At 32.8% G+C, this 24,567-nt stretch overlaps 1 protein-coding gene across 16 annotated transcripts in view; it reads right to left on the bottom strand.

The window, feature by feature from the left end:
• GPHN (gephyrin) overlaps positions 1-24,567 on the bottom strand; it is a 643,001-nt gene that overhangs the window by 200,214 nt on the left and 418,220 nt on the right. For all 16 annotated transcript variants that reach the window (XM_082734092.1, XM_082734090.1, XM_082734087.1 and 13 more), the window contains one exon: positions 5,975-6,109. In XM_082734092.1, the coding sequence (XP_082590218.1) occupies positions 5,975-6,109 (135 nt within the window). The remainder of the gene's footprint in view (positions 1-5,974; positions 6,110-24,567) is intronic.

The raw sequence follows: 24,567 nt of genomic DNA on the forward strand, positions 1-24,567 counted from the left end.
TCTTTAATGAAACAGTGAATACTAATTTAATTAAAACTTGTCCCTTTAGTGTGACAAAATGGGAAGTATGAATAAAATACTTCTATTGCATACCAAAGGATGATGGTTTTCTCAAGGAAAAGCACTTCTGCAATTGAGGTATAAACAAAACTAACTAGGTTTTGCACAGCATTATTTTCACTTAAATGAATGAAGAATGACAGACAAACTATGATTATCCAGACTTAGATGTTTGGTAGACATTTTCTCAAAAGTGAATGAAATGAATCTGCCATTTTAAGGAAAACAGGATCTATTGCCTTTTTTTTTTTTTTTTTTGCCAAGCATAAAATTCTAGCTTTAAAGCAAAAATGAGAATTGGGGAAAACACGTATCACCATGAGTTTGAGAGCTTCCAATGCTTTTTCAATCAGCGTGGTAGTTATATCAAAGAAGATAATTTTTTGGTATAATATAATGAAAAATGTCAACATTTGGAAGAACTTATATTTTCTAAGTGACAACAAATATATTCCAAAACCATGCCTGGTTATAAGATTCATTCAAAGTTCAAAATGGACCAAGAAATTTTAATATATCAGAGTGTAGTATAGTCTGTGAGAGCATTTTAGATTTCATACTTCAACTAACCTTTAATAAACTATCAATTGTAAATTTTTGGTGTAGTGTCAAAAGAATATCCATGACTATATGAAAATGCTAGTCCTTTTTCTTCTAACTACATAACTGTGTGAAGCGGAATTTGTTTTTTTTTGTTTTTCCATATTCTTCAACCAAAACATATCACAACAGACCAAAGTACAGAAACAGATGTGAGAATCCAGTTGTATTCTATTAAACCAGACATTAAAACATATTTGGGAAATATAAAATAATGCCATCCTTTTCCAACTTTTGTTTTGTTTTGGAAAATATTATTTTCATTACAATGTTGTTTATTTTAGCATATAAAGGCTTTATTACTCTTATTCTGAAGCAAATAACATTAAAATTTTTTTCAGTTTTAATTTTTGGTACAGGAAATATTGCTAGGCATGACCCACAGGAGTTATTAAGAGTCTTAATTTTCAAGTGGTCCCGAGACCATTAAATTTGAGAATTGCCAAATTTGACCCATAATGTTGAGACTATTATTGTTCAGTACTCCCCAGATGGGGAGTCCAGAGAATGTACTACTGATATCACTAATTCTGTGCTTTCCAAGCATTTTGGCACTTGTGGATTCTGCATATACAACCCATAAATTTCTATGTTATTAATAGTTGAACAGATTTTGATATACCAATGTTGATATAATTTCAGACAAACGCAAAAGAAACATATTTAAAGTAATCTTACTGATTTTGTTTAGGCTCTTCAAAATAGTAGAAAATAATCTGCAGGGTCCAGATAGTGTTTAACTCTTTATCCAATTTAAATTCCTCTGCTCAAAGGAAAATAATAGAAACCTAGAGTGAAGTCACAATTCTGCATTTTGTTTGAATTAAGATTAGACATTAGTGTATCAATATACCCTTCATTATTAAGTTATTTCAATATATATAGTTTTTAGTAATATCATAACCTTTAGTTTTAGATAGATAGGATTTATATTTTCTTCCTAAGAAGAAAAAAAATAACTTGTTGGTTAGTTTGGGTACAAAATTCTATTCTAATCTTTAAGGTACACAGAATATGTGACTGTAGATTACATTTATTTTTAAAGCCAAACCAGATGCTTAATGAATAAAAAGATAATTAAATCGGTCTTTAAAAATTATTCCTTATTTTAACAACATCTACTGGGAATAGTGCATTGATTGAAAAGTTTGGATTTTTTTTTCCTTTTGCTCTGGTTTTTTCCTTTTGCTCTGGTCATTATTCTCTACCCCATGCCTCTTGATTTCAAATAGAGATGCTACTGCCTTTTATAACTGAAAAATCAGCATTCATTTAAGTTGTGAGTCATGTTTACTTTATAAGAGAATTTATCTGTTATAGAATTATTCTTTTAGCAAACAATTTTTGGGAGATTATCACTATGTTAGAATGTGAATCTTCTAGATATTGCCCACTATTATTTAAAAGGAATCTACATACTCTGACTTTCTTGGATAAGCCACTCTTTTACTTAGGCCAATAAAAGATTAAAATTAAAATTAAAATTAAAATCTGTTCTTAAAAAATATTCACAGTTTCATAAAGCAAGTGGAGTGAAAAATCATTTGTAATTTCAGTCAGATTTTATTTAAAAAAACTGGTATAAAAGAGAAATGACTTTTCCCTCACATATAATAAAATAATATATCATCATTTCAGCACAACAAATAAATATTGTTGGAGATGATACCATTTAATAAAGAATTGTTTAGAAAAGTTGCTTGTCTTCATTAGATTGCATATTAAAAAGGAAATCCAAATGGTATATTTTATAGATCCTGTCCCCACCATAGCTGGTAATCTTAAACAGTAAAAGGACAATCTATGATATTATATTATAGTAAACATATAAAATGTGATGTTGAATATTATAAACAAAATAATGTTTAATATTATAGTCGTTGACTTAAAAAAATAGATGCACAAAGGTAAATGAATAAGAAATCTTTTAGCTTAAATACAGCCCAGTTGATAAAAAGCTACAGAGGGAAAGTGCTTCTGGTGATTATTTCCAGAATATTCTGTACTCTTGGTGATAAATTATGGCATTTATACGTCATTATAATTTGTAGCTGCCTATTTTGTCTGTTTGTAATAGAAAGAACAGTGTCTACTGCTCACCACTGCTTTCCCAGCACTGGCAGAGAGAGGCAAGGACTGCCTTTCTTTATAATCATGAAGTTCAGAAAATTTGAGCAACTTCCTTAAGTTAGTGTGGTTATTAAGCAGAGAAGCCAACATCTGAATCCATGTCTCCTATTATCAAGTGTTCTTTCTACTGATGATCATTCAAAACCATATTGTATTTCCGTTGTAAAGAAAATATATTTGCATATATATTTCTTTACATGATAAACTGCATGTCTAATCTGAAATGTAGAAGAGGATTTCTACGGGGTTTATTAGGTACTAAATTATAAATATCAGCACCAAGATGCAGTAACAGTAACAATGTCAAACTCGTTAGTGTTACAATTTTATGCTGGATATAATCCTGGAATGTCTCATATGTATCTCAGATTGAATACATTCAAAACCATAATGTATTAGCTCCTTTCTCTTACCCTCAAAATGAGTTTCTTCTCGTATTATTCCTTAATATAGTTAATAACATCACCCTTTACCCATATCTCAAATTAGAAGCCTGGCATTTGGACTTTCCTGCCCTAGATTTTTATGCTATAAAATAAAAATAAACAATTCACCTAGAATAGATTTAAGTGATAAAACCTATGGTCCTTGCAATCTGATGCAGTAGGCAAAGGCAAAAAAAAAAAAAAAAAAAATTAAAATAAAAGTGAAGTAATATCTGAAGTTGGATTATGAAGTTACTGGATTAGGCTTTCATGTAGTAATGAAATTTTAGTCTGAGAGTTCTTGACTGGTGATAATTGGCTGGTGACAACTGTGTTTAAAGTGGTCATTACTAAAAAAATGATACAAAAATAAAGCGGTCATTATTGCTGAATATAATTATCAAAACTTCCATCCAACACAAAGCTTTTGTTTTGCTTTTATTCATCCTTCATATCTCAGGTGAAGAGTTCTCTGATAATCCTATCTAAGTAATGTTTTCCTCCTATTTTCTATCAGTATAACTTTTTCATTTCTGCTTAGCATAAATTTCAATTTAAAACTGTTATGGTGAAATTATAATTATTAGAATGATTTGTTTACCTACCTATTTATTTTAATAAACCATCAACTATACTGTAAACTCCAAGGTCAGAGATTATATCTGTCACTGTTATAGAAACACATATTATAGTATCTAGTTTAGATTTAATTAAGCAGTCTTATAATTTGAGACTTTCAATAGATTAATTTGACTTTCTTCACTTCCTCTAAAAAAAAAATCAATATTTAAACTAGTTTTTTATTATATTAGTATTCTGGTTCAGCCTTGGAAGTTTAATTTTAAAAGTACACTGAAGTGCTAATTTTATATTTTAGGTATATATTCTAGGTAAAAATTATCTAGAAGGAAAAGAACCTTATTCCTAGGTAAAAATACAGAAAAAAAATCCTAGAAAAAAAAAGATACCAAAATACACTGCTTTATTTGAATTCAATGTTATTTTGAACATCTAAGTGATAACTAAGGAAAAAATATTAAGACAAGCTATTTGTTCTCTTTAATTTTTGTAATGAGCAAATTAACTTAATAGATGTTAATATTTTTATTTTTATGATTTCACTTTAGTAAATTTGGAATGCCAAGTTATTTTAGGGTAGCATTTAGTATTTCTTTTATAATTGTGATATAATTACAAAGTTTTAAAAAGGCTCAAGAACTACTATGATTAATTAAATTTAGCATAGATATTTATGTTCATGGTATATTATTAAGGAAAAGAATACTGTATCTTGAACAGTCCCATTTTCCCAACATTTAGATCTTAATATTTGGTGAATGACTAAACATTTATAGTGGACTAAACTTTTAGCTTTATTTTCCAGACTTCAGAAATGAGTATGACTTGTTCAGTTGGGATTTAATGTAAACAATAAATTCTTTTGTTTTAAAAATTCAAAAGACATGAATAAGATTCTTCTAACCAATTCAAGTCTTAGAACTCCATGTTTTCATTCAGTTGAAGATGCACCTGAATGGCATTAACATATATTTTATGCCTAGAATGTTCTTATAGTTTTTCTTCATTGAAGACTTAGAACCATAATTCTTTAAACTATAAAATCATATTGGTTATATTTGACACAAATCTAAAAGCGATGATATACAACAGTAACACTGTGAGGACTCTGCTGAGAAGGTTGTACCATGGTATGCAAAAGCAACTGCACTACATATATGAAGAACTGCTTGAGATTACTTTTAAGTTAAGTCCAGTTATAACATTCTTAAAACTCATGAAAAAGTTGGATTTAACAAAGATAGTTATATAAGTTGTAAATCTGATGACAGAGAAGAAGCCACAGTTTGAAAAGTTACCTATAGATCCCTTGAATAAATTTAGTGTACAGCTGATATCTAATACCATATCTTGTTAAATAAGAAGGAATGTCACTGTTAATCTTTTTCATGTTAATATTGGATCCATCATATAGAAAACTTGAAAGCACAAATGACTAACTTAACCAGGAAAGGGACATTACAAAAGAAAGAAGTTACAGCCACAATTATATCTGCTACTTAATTTATCATACGTCAAGATGTGAGGCAGCAAATAAATGTCTAATCCTCTTTAACTCCCACACATGATTCAGTACTTGAGAAAAATTATAAGAAATAAATACAAAAAATTTCCTTCCTCCCCCAAAGGTTGGCATTAAAACTTTCCTTCTAATCAATTTAGATTTGTTTCCAAATATTAGGCAGCAACATTCCAAGTTGATTATGTTTGAAAAAATTTGGAATGATACTAGAGCAGGGAGCTACCCCAGCCTGGACAAGCTAAAAAAAAAAAAAAAAAAAAAAAAAAAAAATTTCTTTTGGTGACATTTTTTTATTTTGTTAATCTTACTTTTTATCAGCCAGAAATGCATTCATCCTTTGCATAAACAAATAACTTCACATCTATACTGATGAGTATGCTAAAAAATAACAAGTCTAAAACAAAGAAACAGGAGCTACAGAAAATACCTGTAGCTGTGATGTAGGAGTAGACATTTTACATGAAATTTCTATTGTCTTACTGTTGGCCTAATTTGAGAATCTGTGAAACGGTAAGTGGTAATTATCTTATAGTCCGTTCATTTTTTCATTGCATTATCTTGCATGCAATCCAACCTTGACAAGTAGAGGGAAATATTGGTTAAACTTCCCAGACTCGTATAGTAGGACAAGTTTAAGGTGCCAAGGAACTGTACCTACTTTTGGTGTTGGGCAGGAAGCTGTAGAAAGGCGAGATGTAGCCTGAGCACGAGGCGATTCTGAAGGAGTAGTGCTGAGGGAAGCAGTGTCTCGTGGGAGCACCTGAACGCCACGAGATATGATGGAGTCTGGAATCTGAACAAGAAAAACAAGGACAGTTTAATGTTCTGAAAATATCAACAATATTAAAATCTACTTTCTTTCTTTCTTTATTTATTTTTGGGGGGCATTCTTTGCTGAGTAGCTCTCATATATTTGGTCTCACTCACTGTTAAGTATAAATGCATCCAACAATTTGGGATAGGAGAGAAAACTTCAGTTTTAAAATACTTCCTCTTGCCAAATAGTATTTCATGACACTTTTTTATGAGAGGCAGTCTAGCATTGTAGTTAAGGAGTTAAGTGCTGGGGCACCTGGGTGGCTCAGTGGATTAAAGCCTCTGCCTTCCACTCAGGTCATGATCCCAGGTTCCTGGAATCGAGCCCCGCATTGGGCTCTCTGCTTAGCAGGGAGCCTGCTTCCCCCTCTCTCTCTGCCTGCCTCTCTGGCTACTTGTGATCTTTGTCTGTCAAATAAATAAATAAAATCTTAAAAAAAAAAAAGCGAAGTATTCAGCATTCATGTACTGGCTCTGCCATTTAATACTTATTTAAATCCAAGATTCATTGTTTATGTATAACACCCAGAGCTCCATGCAATACATGACCTCCTTAATACCCACCACCAGGCTCACCCCCCCCACCCCCCTCTAAAACCCTCAGTTTGTTTCTTGGAGTCCATAGTCTCTCATGGTTCATCTCCCCCTCTAACTCACTTTTCCTTTCCTTCAAAAACTAATGATATATTTTATGGTGACTAACATAACACAGTAAAAAAGAGAAAAATTTAATTTCTAGATATTTTCCATTTTCCTTTCAGATTCTCCACTCTTCATCCTCTTGACTCTAAGTTGACTTGTACAGATAGAATCAACAGGCTACTCTGTCCTCTCTAGTTTCTAGTTGGGCTCAACCAGTGCCAGGAAACTGAAAGGTTAGAAGAGAGTAGGGTCTGATCTTTATTCTCCTGGCTCCTTCTCTACCAGGTTACCACAGGTTGGCTAAGTCACAGCTCCCGGTCAGGTTGGCTCAGTCAGAACCCCTGGTCATCTGATGGGCTTGCAGCTCTTTTCTGGATTTCAGTAGCAGTTTCCTCCCTTTGCCCCATTAGGACTAGGGATATTGATGGTTCCCAGTATTACTAGTCCCACGGCACTGCATTGTGTCTTGCTGTTTTCTCTAAAATCTGCCCAAACCTTTGTAAACACTTTAGTTCCTTATTAAAACTCTTCTTAATTATCCATTTAACTATGCTATGACTTCTTTGAGGACCCTGATGGTTCTGCTTTTTAAAACACCATTTCCTTTACCTAAAAAAAAAAAATTAAGATAACAATAGCATCTACCTCACTGGATTACTGTTGAGGATTAAATAAGATAATGCATATAAACTATCTAGCACTACAAAGTATTAAATACTCAATAAATATTGACTATTACTACTGATATTATTATATTATACCTATCAACATGGTAAAAATTGACATAATTGAGTATCACTATTCTAAAAATATATGAACATAAGGACTAATAATGTGATTATTAATTTTAAAAATTATTATTTATGTTGATTATAAAATTATTATTTCAGGATATGTATAATTTAGTTCTTGTTCTGGGCTAATACTAATGGGTTTAGGTTTTCTAATCTCAAAATGAGAATCTGACCACTTTTAAGTTTTGAACACAGAGGGGACACACACAGGTGGGATAAAAAGATAAGCAATTAAAATTCAACTGTAAATATCACTTACTATGTGAAAACAAGGAAGCAGCAACCAGACTTTATGACTAGAAAGGTGCTCTTGGTCTCAGGTATCATCTGTTTTCTCACAAATTTTCATAGAAGCTCTTTTATTTTGTTTCCCTAACAATATCCTCATTATCAATGGTATTGTTACCATTTTATGGCCTAACAATTTATGTAACTTATAAGTAGTATTACCATACTTAGGGTGAATAGCAGTGGGAATTCTGAAAAGAAAAACTGCTCACCTGCTAGCACATTTGAGTACTGAATTGAGATAAATCATGTAAAGAAATGGAGGTAGATAGTCTAATTTAAAAGAGCCACATGTTGCCATTAATGTCTAGTTAAAAAAAAAAAGGCCATGTATTGGGAAAAAAAAGTCAAAGAAAGCTCCTATTATACTTCACGTGACACCATGCCCCTCTAGTTCATAGCAATTTCCACAGTTATACTACATTTATATGTGTGATAGTTTGATCAACATCTATCTCCCATACTAGAATGCTGTCATGATGAAACCATGCTTTTGCTAGTATTTTATGTCCAATACCCAAGAAAGCACACGCACAAAGTAGTATGTATGTATGATATATAGATTTTCAGACTTGCAAACATGTACATATACTACCCATCTTTCTCTCTGTGTATGAATGTAAACAGGAGAGCAGGATATTTCAGGGGAAAGATAAGCTTAAATTTGAAGTACATTCTTTGAGGCTAATAGTTGGAGATACCCAATGAGCAATTAGAAATATGAGCCTGGAGCACAGGAAAAATTTATGGATTGGATATATACTTTGGGAATTATCAATGGAAGTGAATGTTTCAGTCATGCAGTGTCTCAGATCATTCAAGAACAGTATGTATAGGAACAAAAGATGATGGTTGATAATTCTAGGTGAGCTCCATATTACAGGCTTAAAAGAAGAAAAAATTAAGGGGAAAAACAATCTGTAAATGAAAAAACAGTACATCCTATTTTTGCTATGTTGAACAATCAGGATTTAAATCTATCACACTGGATCAATTATTAAATAGCATATCTTTTCACTTTCAAAAGTACTTCACTTTGGAAGATAAATTATTTAGTTTTCATATATTTAAGAAACTGTTAGACACAAAAGAGGAAAATCAAGACAGAGTGAACATAAGGGAAAGGAAAAGAGAAGAAACTTTCAAGGAGATGTTATAAAATATCAACTATGGAGAGAGGATAAGTAGGGTGAGACTTGAAAAAAAGGCATTGAGAACTGAAAAGACTCCACCAAAAAAACTGCTAGAATTCAGTAAAGTTGCAGGAAAAAAATGAATGTACAGAAATCTGTTGCATTTCTACACACCAAAAAGAAGCAGCAGAAAGAGAAATGAAGGACTCAATCCCATTTGTAATTGTACCCCAAACAATAAGATACCTAGTATTAAGATGAACCAAAGAAATGAAAGACATGCACTCTGAAAACTATAAAACATTGGTGAAGAAAACTGAAGATAACACAAACAAATGGAAAAACATTCCCTGCTCATGGATTGGAAAAATAAATACTGCTAACATGTCTATACAATCCAAAGCAATCTACACATCCAATGCAATCCCTATCAAATTACTAACAATATTTTTCACAGAGCTACAACAATGAATCCTAAAATTTGGGGCACCTGGGTGGCTCAGAGGGTTAAGCATCTACCTTTGGCTCAGGTCATGGTCCCAGGGTCCTCAGATTGAGCCCCATATCGGGCTCTCTGCTCAGTGAGGAGCCTGTTTCTCTCTCTCTCTCTGCCTGCCTCTCTGCCTATCTGTGATTTCTTTCTGTCAAATAAATAAATAAATGAAATCTTAAAAAAATCCTAAAATTTATATGGAACCATAAAAGACCCCAAATAGCCAAAGCAACCTAGAAAAGGCAAAGCAAAGCTGGAGGCCACACAATTCAAGACTTCAAGTTATATCACAAAGTTATAGTGACCAAAACTGTATGGTACTGGCAAAGAAATAGATACATAGATAAAAGGAACAGAATAGAAAACCCAGAAATGAATTCATATCTATATGGTCAATTAGTCTTCAACAAAGCAGGAAAGACTATCCAATGGGAAAAAGAGAGCCTCTTCAACAAATAGTGTTGGGAAAGCTGGAGAGCAACATGAAAAACAATGAAGCATAAACAATGAATTCTAGAACACTGAAAATAAATAAAAATAAATAAATAAACAAAAATTAAAAAAAAAAAGAAAAACAATGAAACTGTACCCATTTCTTACTCCATACAAAAAAATAAACTTAAAATGGACTAAAGACCTAAATGTGAGACTTGAAACCATAAAAATCCTGGAAGAGAACACAGGCAGTAACTGTTTTGACATCAGCGGTAGCAACTTCTTTCTAGATATGACTCCAAAGCAAGGGAAATAAAAGCAAAAATAAACCACTGGGACCTCATTAAAAAAAAAAAAAAGTTTCTGAATAGTGAAGGAAACAACAAACAAACCAAAATGGCAACCTACAGAATGCAGATGTTTGCAAATGACATATCTGACAAAGGGTTAGTATCCAAAAACTATAAAGAATGTATAAAACTCAACACCCCAAGAACAAATAATGCAATTAAAAATGGGCAAAGACATGAATAGACATTTTTCCAAAGAAGATATACAGATGGACAACAGACACATGAAAAGATACTCCACTTCATCAGGGAAATGCAAATCAAAACCACAATGAGATATCACCTCACACCTCTCAGAAGAGCTAAAATCATCAAAAAGAAACAACAGGTGTTGGCGAGGATGTAGAGGGATGGAAATCCTCTTACACTGTCAGTGAGAATGAAAATTCGTACAGCGATTCTGGGAAATGGTATGGTGGTCCCTCAAAAAGTTAAAAATAGAACTACTCTACAATATAACAATTGCAGTACTAGGTATTTAGCCAAAGAATACAAAAATACTAAAAGGCTTACATGCACCCTGATGTTTATAACAGCATTATCTACAACAGTCTAATTATAGAAGTAGTCCAATGTCCATCAATTGATGAATGGATAAAAAAGGTGTGGTACACACACACACACAATGGAATATTACTTAGCCATAAAAAAGAATGAAATTTTGCCATTTGCAATGATGTGGATGAAGACAGATAGTATTATGCTAAGTGAAATAAGTCAGAGAAAGACAAATACCATATGATTTCACTCATATGTGAAATTTAAGAAACAAATCAAATGAGCAAAGGGGAAAAAAAAAGAGATGGAGGCTAACCATGAAACAGACTCTTAATTATAGAGAACATACTGATGGTTAACAGATGGAGGTTAAGTGGGCAGACGGATGGGTAAAATATCTGATAGGGATTAAGTAGTGTACTTGCTGTGATGAGCACTGGATATTGTATGGAACTACTGAATTACTATATTGTACATCTCAAACTAATATTACACTGCATGTTAATCAACTGGAATTTAAATAAAAATCTTCAAAAAAGCCATTTGATCTGGCAATTAAAGAAGTTACTAGTAGAGTAAAAAGGGCAGAAGTGAGTTGAGGAAGTGAGTGGGATGATAAAGCAGGGTAATTAGTAAGAAAAGAAGGGAGACATTCACTATTTTTCCTTCCTTTGGCCCTTGAAGTGAAGACCTATTAATGAGAAAAATGGGGAAATACAAGTGGGAAAAAGAAGTTTAGGAGAGTTATCAATATTGGATATATGCATTGGTGAATAAACAGGGAGGATAACTAAAGATTAGGAAAAAGAATTATCAACAATGTGGATCCAGTTAATATTGGCAACCATAAATTTGCAACTTCATTAAGTAGCCTAGGAATAAAAATTTTCCACCTTTTCAAAAAATAAACTTACACAAAAGATGAAGACTTAGAAATTCTTTGCAAATATATGGTTGTGAAAGCTGCTGAAATAGATGAGATCCTAAAGGTACATATAGATAAAATTTAACAAGCCATAAAAAGGGAAAAAGAACAAGATGGAGGTAGTTAATAGTTGTCTGAGAGACAGCTATTTCATTATTTGATGAAGATAGATACCTGATGACAAAAGGTAAAAAAAAAAAAAAAAAATTGGAGGTAAGGAAATGGAGGCAGTGAAAATGGATTACTCAGCTGATGGGCATTTGTACTGTTTCTATTTTCTGGGGATACTATAAACAATGTTACTATGGACACTCTAGTATTATCATGTGTCCTACATGCATTAATTTTAGGAGATATATATATATAAATATATCTATATCTATATCTATAAATATATATATATATATATTTATATTTATTCAGGAACAGACAGAATTGCGGGTTATTGTGTAGCCATACCCTTTTACAGATTTCCAAATTGGTTAAGCCAATTTATATGTCTGTCAAAAGAAAATGGTGATAGTTCTTCTTACTCTAAAACACATCTCTATCTAGTATTGCCAATATAAGCAATTTTTAAATGTCTGATAGAAGTAATTTGTTTTAATGTTCCTTTCCCCAACTGCTAAAGAGAAAAAGCATATTTTATATGTTTATCAGGCATTTAGATTTTTTTTTTTAATAAAGTCCCTGTTTAAATCTTTTTGGCCAAATTTTCCCTTATTGGGTTGTCCTCTTTTTACTGAATTGTTATTTTTTAGAACATATTCTGGATATCTAGTCCTTTATCAGTTTTATATGGTGAAAACATCTATTCCTCTTCTGTAGCTTATTGTCTTACTTAATCATGTCTTATGGCTAAAAGAATATTTTAATTAAGTTAAATCTATCAATATTTTCCTTTATAGTTAGTGGGTTTTGTATCTTAAGAGGAATCCAATGGAAATGGCACAGAAAGAATTGCCAAAAGTCGATCACTCCAAGAAAGAGGTAACTAAACTAGCAAAAATGGTCAGAGTCAACTTTACCAGAAATCTATAAACCAAAAATTTATAGCAACCAGGTGAATGCTTAATCAAGAACAAACAAACAAAAAACAAAAAACAAAAACAAAAGCAAACAAAAAAACCCAACCCAAAACAACTATTCCTCCACCAAACAACTCAGTGGCACACTTGAAGACACAGCCCATATTTCTGATAAGCATTCTTAGTACTGGAGGGAGAACAAACCTTATTCTCAAGAATTGCAGTTCTTTGTTTCAATATGTTCAGTGGCTTAATGAAGGACACATAGGGTTTGCTTTTATTTCCCCTAACCTGGAACTTTCCTTGGGCTTCTGCAGCTAACCAGAAGGTGGTATTATTCTAAAATATAAAGGCAAATATATTAGCTACTGCTCTCTGGGCATGGGATGACAGTTGGGATAAAGAGTAGATTTACTTGGAAACTTGGAAGGAAAGGCTATGTAATAAAATGCTTTCAGGCATAGGGACTTTGAAAAGTATATTCCTGGGAATCTAAAGGTTCATGTTTATGCTCAGGGTTAGCCACATCCTCAGAAGACTTTACCTAATCTTTCAACTCTTGCTGAACTTCAGAGTCTGCAAAAGCAGGAAGTGAGGGCTAAGAGCTGTAAACTGGCTCAGTGTCAAAGGTATGCCCTGATACATACAAAGAGTCCAAGTACAAAGAATAAGAGATGTTCTTTTTCTGTACACTTGTACAAAAAATGTACATTATTTTCCTCATTAAGGAAATCTCTGTTGAATCACTAGCTGACCACATAGCTAATGGAACAGAGACTTCAGTAACCAATAATTAATAACAGCCCTGACAACAAAAGTTAACCAACAAATCAAAAACAGTAATTATGACAAAGAGCAAAATAAATCACCCCAGGGAGGGAGAAGAATCTAAGTTCCAGAGTTTCCCCTTATAATATTCAATATGTCCAGTTTGCAACAAAAATTATAAGCTATGCAAAGAAGTAAGAAAGTGTGGCCCATATATAGAAAAAAAAAAAGAGCTGAAACTATTTCTGAGAAAGCTCAGACACTAGGCTGACTACTGAAAATCTTTAAATCAACTATTTATTTTTTCAAGATTATTTTAGCTACTTGGGGTCTTTTGTGGGTCCCTATAAATTTTAGGATTGTTTACCCAAGGATACAAAAATACTGATTTGAAGGGACAGATGCACCCCAATAGCAGCCTTATCAACAAGAGCCAAATTATGGAAAGAGTCCAAATGTCCATCAGAGGATGAAAGGATAAAGATGTGGTACATATACAATGGAATACTACTCAAGACATCTGAAAGAAAGAAATCTTGCCATTTGCAACAATGTGGATGGAGCTACAGTATACTATGCTAAGCAAAATAGGTCAATGAGAAAAAAGAGAAATACCATATGATTTTACTCATATGTAGAATTTAAAAAACAAAGCAGATGAACATAAGGGAAGGGAAAAGAAAGGGAAATAAATAAAAAGAGACTCTTAACTATCGAGATCAATCTGAGGGTTGATGGAAGGAGATGGGTCGAGGATGGGCTTAATGGGTGATGGGTATTAAGGAGGGCACTTGTTGTGATGAGCACTGGGTATTATATGTAAGTGATAAATTACCAAATTTTACTCCTGAAATCAATATTAATTTATATGTTAATTAGAATTTAAACAAAAACTTAAAAAAAAATTAACTATTTAAAATATTTTGAAAGAGCCAAAGAAAATGATGGACAAAGAACTAAACAAAGCACAAGAAAGATGTCTCACCAATGAGGAACAGCATAAAGAGATAGAAATAATAAAAAGGAAACAAATGGAAATTCTAAAGTTGAAAAGATAGCTGACTCTTGAACAATGCAGGGGTTAAGGATGCCAACCCTCTGTGCAGTCAAAAAATCTGTGTATAACTTTTGACTCCCTAAAATGTAACTACTAATAACCTACTGTTGATTGGAAGCTTTACCAATAAGCAGTCGACTGACATATATTTCATATATGTATTAGATATTGTATTCTTACAATAAAGTAAGCTAAAGAGAAAATGTTATTAAGAAAATCATAAGGAGGGGCGCCTGGGTGGCTAAGTGGGTTAAGCCGCTGCCTTCGGCTCAGGTCATGATCTCGGGGTCCCGGGATCGAGTCCCGCATCGGAGCTCTCTCTGCTCAGCAGGGAGCCTGCTTCCTCCTCTCTCTCTCTGCCCACTTGTGATTTCTGTCAAAATAAATAAACAAAATCTTTAAAAAAAAAAAAAAGAAAATCATAAGGAAAAAAGAAGCTAAAAAAAGGAAATCATAAGTAAACTACATTTACAGTACTATACTATGTCTATTGAAAAAAATGCACATATAAGTTGACCCACACAGTTCAAACCTGTGTTGTTTGAGGTTAAACCATAAAACCAAAATAAAAAATTCTCTAGATGGATTCAGCAGCACATTTGAGCAAGCAGAAGAAAGGATTAGTGACTTAAAGATATATCAATTGATAATAACCAATCTGAGCAGAAAGAAAAAAAGAATGAAGAAAAATGAGAACTTCAGAAAACTATGGGAGGACACTAATATATGCACCAAATTATCCATAATGGGAGTCCCAAAAGAAGAGGAGAGACAGAGTTAGAGAAAATATTGACTGAAAAATTTCCAGATATGATGAAAGACATAAATCTACATGTCCAAGAAGTTCAACAATTCCAAGTTAGATAAAGATCTAAACCAAGACACACTATAATAAACTGTTGAAAGACAAAGAATTCTAAAAGCAGCAAGAGAGAAGCAACCTATATGAGAGAGCCTCAATAAGATTAACAGCTGATTTTTCAGCAGAAACAATAGATGCAAATAGGTAGGAAAATAACCTGTTCAAAATGCTGGAAGAAAATGATCTGTCAACCAGAAATTTTGTATCTGGCAAAACCATGATTCAAAAATGAAAAGGAAATAAAAGTATTTTCAGATAAACAAAAGTTAAAAGTTCAATACTAACAGACCTTCCTTCCCTAGACAAAATGTTAAGAATCCTTCAGGATGAAATGAAAGGACACTACACGGTAATTTGGAATTCACATGAAGAAATAACACTGGTGCTCAAAATAGGTAGATATAAAAGTAATATATATTTTGGCTTGTAAATCAATACAGTTAAAAAGAAAACTATATAAAATAATAATTATAAATCTGTATTGGTAAGCACACAAAGTATAAATATGTATTTTGTGAAAATAACAACATAGGTGAGTGAGATTAGGCAAAGATTTTGCATAATATTTAAACTAATTTGGTATTAATCAAAATAGACTGTTACAAAGTAAGATGTTAATTTTAATCCCCAGAGCAACAACTAAAAAGATAACTAAAAGAAATCTCCCAAAAGAAATGAGGGAAAAATAAAAATGACACACTAGAAAACATCTATTAATAAAAATTTAAGGAAGTAATGGAGAAAAATGGGATATACAGAAAATAATAAACTGGAAAAACAAAACATTACCTTTTTAGTAATTACAATAAATGTAACTGATTTAAACTACCCAATTAAAAGGTAGAGACTAGCAGAATGGATTAAAAAAAAAAAAAACATGATCTAAGTATACACTTTAGATCCAAAGACAAACAGGTCGAAGGTGAAAGAAGGAAAGATTTTTTTTCTATGCAAACAGTAATTAAGAGAGCTAGAATGGCTCTAATAATATAGACAAAATGGACATTAAGACCAAAACTGTTGCAAGAGACAAAGAGAAAAGGTAATGATAAAAAGGTCAATCCACCGGAAAATATAAGAATCATAAACATACACACACCTAATAAAAGCCCCAAAATATATGAAGCAAAACTAACAGTACTGGAGAAAAAGTCCAATGATAATAGTGAAGGAGACATCAATGTTCCACTTTCAATAATGGTCAGAACAACTAGTAAGATCAACAAATAAAACAAATTTGAACAACAGTATAAATCAACAATCATAGAGAAAATCTACCCAGTAACAGTAAAACACACATATTTCTCAAGTGAATAGGGAACATTTTCCAGGATAGACTAATTGTTAAGCCACAAAATACTAAAATCATACAATGTATCTTCTCTGACCATAATGAATGTGGGAAACAATATAGAGAGAAATTCATGAATTTACAAATATGTGGAAACTAAACACATTCTTAACTGATGAGTCAAGGAAGAAATTCCAAATGAAATTACAATATTTTGACATGAATGAAAATGAAAACAAAAACACAATATATCCAAACTTACAGGTCAGTAACAATAGCGTTCAAAGGGAAATTTGTAACTACAAACACGTACTTTAAAAAAGAAGATATCAAATCAATATGTTAACCTTCTACCTTAAAGAACTAAAAAAAATTAAGAACTAAATAAAGAACTAAAAAAAAAAAAACCCCAAACCAAAAAACAAAAACTAAACTAAACCTAAAGCAAAGAGAAGGAAAGAACTAATAAAAAGTATAACAAAGATAAAATAGAGAACAGAAAGACACTGAAAGAATCAACAAAACCAAAGTTGGTTCTCTGGAAAGAGCAATAGAATTAACAAAACTTTTACCCAGACTGACTGAGTATAAAGAAAGAAAACTCATATTTCTAAAATCAGGAATAAAAGTGGGCATATTACTATTGATGTCACAGAAATAAAAATTATAATATTATAAAAAGCTGTATGCCAAAAATTAGATAACCCAGATAAACCCAGAAATTATGAAAATTGATACAAGAAATAGAAAATCTGGAATAAACATGTAACAAATATCAATTAATAATAATAATAAAAAAACTTTCAACAAGGAAACACTCAGGACCAGATGGTCTCACTAAAGAATTCTATCAAATGTTTCAAAAAAAGAATTAACACAAATCCTTTATAAACTCTTCCACAAAACTGAAGAGGGGAACATTTCTTAACTCATTTTATGGGGTATTACTGTAATACCAAAGACAAATAAACACATCATGGGAAAAGAGTATTATAGATCAATATTTTTTATGAGTATAGATACAAAGATCTTAAATAAAATACTGGAAACTGAATCCAACAGCATATTAAAATGATTATATACCATGACCAAGTGGGATTTATTCCAAGAGTAAGTATGTTTTAACATAAGAAATACAATCAGTATAATCAGAAATCAACACATTAACAGAATGAAAAATAATCCCCATGATCATCTCATTTGTTGTAGAAAAAGCATTTGACAAAGTTGAACACCCTTTCATGATAAAAACACAAAGAAATCCACAAATAAATAGAAGGCAACTTCCCAATCTGATACAGGACATCTAAGAAAAATCCATAGTTAACACCCTACTTTTAATGATAAGAGACAAGAAACTCCTCCCTAAGATCAGGATCAAGGATGTCTTCTTTCACTTCTTTTCAACATTGTATTGCAAGTTCTAGCCAGGGAAATTAGAGAAGGAAAAGAAATAAAAGGCATCCAAATTGGAAAGGAAGAAATAAAACTATCTCTTCATGGATGACACGATGTTATATATATAACATCCAATAATTCACAGAAAGATCAGAACTAAATTCAGGAAATAAATTCAGAAAAGTAGTAAGATATATAAGCTCACAAAAATTAGTTGTATGTTTATACACTAACACTGAAAAATTCAAAAAGAAAATAAACAAAGCAACCTCATTTAGAATAGCATGAAAGAGAATAAAACATTAAGGAATACATTTAGCCAATAATGTGAAAACTACACCGAAAATTATAAAACTTAGGAATACACATACACACAAAAAAACCAACCCAAAAAACAAAATGGGAAAGATGTATATTGTTAAGATGGCAATATTACCCAAATAGATCCACAGATTCAAAGCAAACCCTACAAAATACCAACAGAATTTTTTGCTAAAATAGAAAAACCCATCCTAAAATTCATATGGAATCCCAAGGAGTCCCTATAGCCAAAACAATCTTGAAAAATAAGTTGGAAGATTGAAACTTTCTAATTTCAAAACTTACTTAAATGCTACAAAGGCAATCAAATCAGTGTAATACTGGCATAAGGATAAACATACAAATCAGTGCAATACAAGTGAGAGTCCAGAAATAAACCCTTTTATATTGATTAATTGATTTTTGACAGAGGTGCTAAGACCATTAATGGGAAAGAACAGGCTTTTCAATAAACTGTGTCAGAAGAACTGGATATCCACACTCAAAAAAATGAAGTTGGATCCCTATCTGCCACCATATATAAGAATTATTCAAAATGAACCAAAGACCTAAATATATGAGCTAAAGTGATAAAATACTTAGAAGAAAATGGGAAAATATTCATTATTTTTGGTAAGAGATTCTTAGATATGATACCAAGAGTACAAGGAACAAGAGAAAATTTATACAAATAAGATTTCATCAAAATTGAAAACTTTGGGTGACTGGGTGGCTCAGTTGGTTAAGCATCCCACTCTTGATTTCAGCTCAGGTCATGATTGCAGGGTGGTGAGATCAAGCCCCACATCAGGCTTTGCTCAGCATGGAGTCCCTTTGAGATTGTTTCTCCCTCCCTCTCTGCTCCTCCCCACTCTTGCATTGTCTCTCTCAATAAATAAGCAATAAAATCTAAAAAAAAAAAAAATTAAAACTTCAGTGCATCAAGGAAGATTATCAAGAAAAGTAGAAAAGACAGGCTACAGAGTGGGGAAAAAATATACCCAAATCATGTATCTGAGAGTGGTTTAGTACCCAGAATATATAAAGAACATTTACAACTCAACAACAAAAAACAAATAATCCATTTTAAATTGGCCTTATTCTTTAAAAGAGGCAAAGACTTGAATAGACATTTCTTTTAAAAAGATATACAAAAGGGCAATGAGCAGCAATAAAAGATGTTCATCATAATTAGATATTAGAGAAATGTACATCAAAACCACAATGAGATACCACTTCACACCCACTCACTGACTACAGTTTCATTTAAAAAAAAAAATTATTTGTCAAAGAGAGAAGGAGAGAGAGAGAGCAAGAAGCAGGCAGAGGGAAAACCAGGCTCCCAATGAGCAAGGAGACTGGCAAGGGATTCAAGATCCCAGGACCCTAAGATCACTATGTGAGCTGAGGCAGACACTTAACTGACAGAGACACCGAAGCATCCCTTATTGTGTTTTGTTTTGTTTTAAGGAAAATATCAAATATCGAGTATGTAGAGAAACTGGAACCTCATATATTGCTGGTGGGTATGTAAAATGATACATTTCAGCAGAAAACAGTTTTGTTGGTTCTTCAAAAAGTTAAACAGAATTATCATATGATTCAACAATTCTATTCTTAGGTGTATATCCAAGAGAATGGAAAAACAATATTCATTCCAAAACTTGTATACAGATGTTCATACCAGCATTATTTTAATCACCAAAGAGTGGAACCACTCCCAGTGTCTGTCAGTTGATCAATGGCTAAACAACATGTGGTGTACCTACACAATGAAATATTGTACAGGCATAAAAAGTAGTTCTGATATATGTGACAACACAGATGAACCTTGAAAGCATGATCTTAAGCAAAAGCACCTAGGCATAAAAAGTCACATATTGTATGATTCCATTTGTATGTAATGTCTGGAGTAGTCAAATCCGTACATACAGAAAGCAAATTAGTGGTTGCCAGAAGGTGGGGAAAGGGATTATTGGGGCATGACTGACTAATCGGTATGGTGTTTTTTAGTGGATGGGGAAGTGATAACATATTCTGGAATCAGGTAGAGGTGATGGTTGCCTGACACTGTGAGTGTATCAAAAGCCACTGAACTGTATTCTTTAAAATGGTTATAATGGTGAATTTTATGTTATGTGAATTTTACTTCAATTAAGTTTTAAAAGGAATCCTTCCTTAACCCAACATAATGAAAATGTTCGCCTACATCATTCTATAAAAAACTTTACGGTTTTTGCCTTTCTTATTTAGGTCTCCGTTAAACTTAGAATTGATTTTTGTATACTCTATGACACAGAAAAAACAGCTCATTTTTTTTTTTAAAGTACAGATAGTCTACTGTCCCAAAATCATTTATTGAAAAAAAGAATTTTTCAACTAGTATATAGTACAAACTCTCATATACCAAGTGTCCAAATGTGTGTTGCTATTTTTTGGGCTTATATTCTGTTCTACTGGTGTGTTAATTATTGCACCAATAATGCAGTACCTGAATTATGTCCTTCTAAGACGTGATATTTATAGAACAGGTCTTTTCACTTTTTTTTTCCCCTTATTCAAGCACATCTTAGTTATTTTTGGCCTTTGCATATCAATTCTATATAAATTTTATAAGCAGCTTGTCAAGTTTCTCTCTTCTTTTCTTAATTAAACACTTGTGCACACATACACCACTTACAAACTGTTAGGATTTCATTTACTGTTTGTATAGAAAAGTATAAAAAGTTTTGATACCCCTCTGATTAAAAAGTTATTTCTGGGGCAGTGTGAAAGCAAATGAGAAAAAAATGAGAAGGTGATTCATATGGGTATTCATCTTTTCTGTTTCATTTTTTTTTAAATTTCTTTTTTCACATTTATTTTTTAATATGGAGAATGTATCCATGTACTACTTGTAAAACCACAAGCATTTTTAAAAAGATTTATTTATTTGAAAGAGAGAGCAAGACAGAGAAAGAGAGAGCATGTGAGTGGGGGGAGCGGCAGAAACTTCCCACTGAGCATGGAGGCGGAAGGGGAGCTTAATCCTATGACCCATGAGATCATGATCTGGGATGAAATCATGAGTTGGATGCTTAACTGACAGAACCATCCAGGCACCCCAATACAATTACAAACATTGTTAGTAATAAAAACCATAAGAGGGATTGTTTCAAAATTAAGAAGTGGCCTATGCACTCAACAATTAGGGAGAAATAAGAATGAACACTCTGTCTTGTACACATTTGATACTGAAAAGTTATTTCCTTAATAATAAGTAGAAGCAAACACTAACTTTTAAGAATTATAATTTCCCTTTGAGATAGAAGAAATGGAATAAAAAATTAACTCAGAAAAATAATAAGAAAGGACAGATATTTACCCTTTATGTTCCTTATGCTAATAAAACAAAAAGCAAGAGAAGAGAATAAGGAAAAGGAGGAAGTAAAAAAAGGTAAAGAACTGAAAATTGCAACTTGTCAATGTTTACAAAGAAGCCAATAAGAGATGAATCCAAGCCTTGCCAAGTAGTGATGATCCCCCTAGAATAAGCAGAATTTGTAGTGGGTTATGTCAGCACCAATGAGAAGAAATGCCAAATCACTTCCAAATAACATTCCTATTCTAGAGAACTAATAAATTCTCTTACTGTTTTATGCAACTGATAGTATGGAGAAAACAATCTGTCCCAGTTAATCTCAAACCTGCAATGCAATTTCAACTGTTAATTATTAAACAACAGAATTTTCCCCATTTAGGGAAACTGTAATGAGAATGCATACATTTTTAAGGAACTGTGCTAATTCTTTCAATCTATGTTGCTTTTCTGCCCTAAAGCTTATTTTTACGGTAGAGAGAATACTTCTAAAAGCAGCAATAGATTCCTCACATCAGGGAGACCATATGATAATAGTCTTTCTCTGACCAACTTATTTCACTCACCATAATTTGAGAGGCAAAGTGGGAGGGTATGGGGGATAGGGAAGGAATAAATGAAACAAGATGGGATTGGGAGGGAGACAAACCATAAAACAACTCTTAATCTCACAAAACAAACTAAGGGTTGCCCAGGGGAGGTGGGGTATGGAGAGGGTCGTTGAGTTATAGGTATTGGGGAGGGTATGTGCTATGGTTGAGTGCTGTGAAGTGTGTAAGCCTGATGATTCACAGATCCGTACTCCTAGGGCAAATAATATATTATATGTTAATTAAAAAAATGAAAGAAGAAATACAGAGTTATAAGATCAAAATTAGAATACATAACCAAACTACCTCTTCTTTTTTATTTATTTAATTTTATTTATATATATTTTTATTAACATATAATGTTCTATTTGTTTCAGGGGTACAGGTCTGTGATTCATCAGTTTTACACAATTCACGGCACTCAACATAGCACATACCCTCTGCAACGTCCATCACCCAACCACCCCACCTCTTCCACTTCCCTCCCCTCCGGCAACCCTCAGTCTGTATCCTGAGATTAAAAGTCTATTATAGTTTTCCTCCCTCTCTGGTTTCATCTTGTTTCATTTTTCCTCCCTTTCTTTACGATCTTCTGTCTTGTTTCTCAAATTCCTCATAGCAGTGAGATCATATGATAATTGTCTTTCTCTGACTTATTTTGCTTAGCATAATACCCTTTAGTTCCATCCACCTCATTGCAAATGGCAAGATTTCGTTTCTTTGAAGGCTGCATAATATTCCATTGGAATAATATTCCATAATTTTCCATTCCATATATTTCCATTCCATAATATTCCATTGGAATATATATATATGCCACTTCTTTATCCATGTTTCTGCTGATGGACTTCTAGCCCCTTTCCATAGTTTGGCTATTATGGACATTGCTGCTATAAACATTCAGGTGCATGTGCCCCATTTGTATCTTTAGGGTAAATACCCAGTAGTGTGATTGCTGGGTCAAAGGGTAGCTCTATTCTTTAACTTCTTGAGGAACCTCCATACTGTTTTCCAGAGTGGCTACATCAGTTTGCATTCCCAAAAACAATGTAGGAAGTTCCCCTTTCTCTGTCTCCTCACCAACACCTGTCATTTCCTGACTTGTTTATTTTAACCATCCGGATTTAACCATCCAGACCATCACTCTACCTGTGAGGCAGAATCTCACTGTGGTCTTCGTTTGTATTTCCCTGATGCTGAGTGATATGGAGCACTTTTTCATGTGTCTGTTGGCCATTTGGATGTCTTCTTTGCAGAAATGTCTGTTCATGTCCTCTGCCCATTTCTTGATTGGATTATTTGTTCTTTGAGTATTGAGTTTGAGATGTTCTTTATAGATTTGGGATACTAGCCCTTTATCTGATATGTCATTTGCAAATATCTTCTCCCATTCTATCCGTTGTCTTTTGGTTTTGTTGACTGTTTACCTTGCTGTGCAAAAGATTTTGGTCTTGACAAAGTCCCAATTGTTCATTTTTACCCTTGCTTCCCTTGCCTTTGGCAATGTTTCTAGAAAGAAGTTGCTGCAGCTGAGGTCAAAGAGGTTGCTGCCTGTGTTCTTAAGGATTTTGATGGATTCCTGTCTCACATTGAGGTCTTTCATCCATTTGGAGTCTGTTTTTGTGTATGGTGTAAGGAAATGGTCCAGTTTCATTTTTCTGCATGTGGCCGTCCAATTTTTCCCAACACCAATTGTTGAAGAGACTGTCTTTTTTCCCATTGGATATTCTTTCCTGCTTTGTTGAAGATTAACTGACCAGATCAACTAGTCTTGTTTAGTTGACCAAGTCAACTAATCTTGTGGAATTGAGGGTCCATTGCTGGGCTCTCTATTCTCTTCCATTGATCTAGGTGTCTGTTTTTATGTCAGTATCATACTGTCTTGATGATTACAGGTCTGTGATAGAGCTTGAAATCCGGAATTGTGATGTAGACAGCTTTGGTTTTCTGGTTCAACATTCCTCTGGCTATTCGGGGTCTTTTCTGGTTTCATATACATTGTAGGATTATTTGTTCCATTTCTTTGAAAAAGTTATGGTATTTTGATCTGGAATGCATTAAATGTGTAGACTGCTCTAGATAACATAGACATTTTCACAATATTTGTTCTCCAATCCATGAGCATGGAGCCTTTTTCCCATTTCTTTGTCTTCCTCAATTTCTTTCATGTGTATTCTATAGTTTTCTGAGAATAGATTCTTTGAGCCTTTGGTTAGATTTATTCC

The sequence above is a fragment of the Mustela nivalis genome (assembly GCF_964662115.1).
Source record: "Mustela nivalis genome assembly, chromosome: 6".
In the NCBI taxonomy this organism is placed as follows: Eukaryota; Metazoa; Chordata; class Mammalia; order Carnivora; family Mustelidae; genus Mustela; species Mustela nivalis.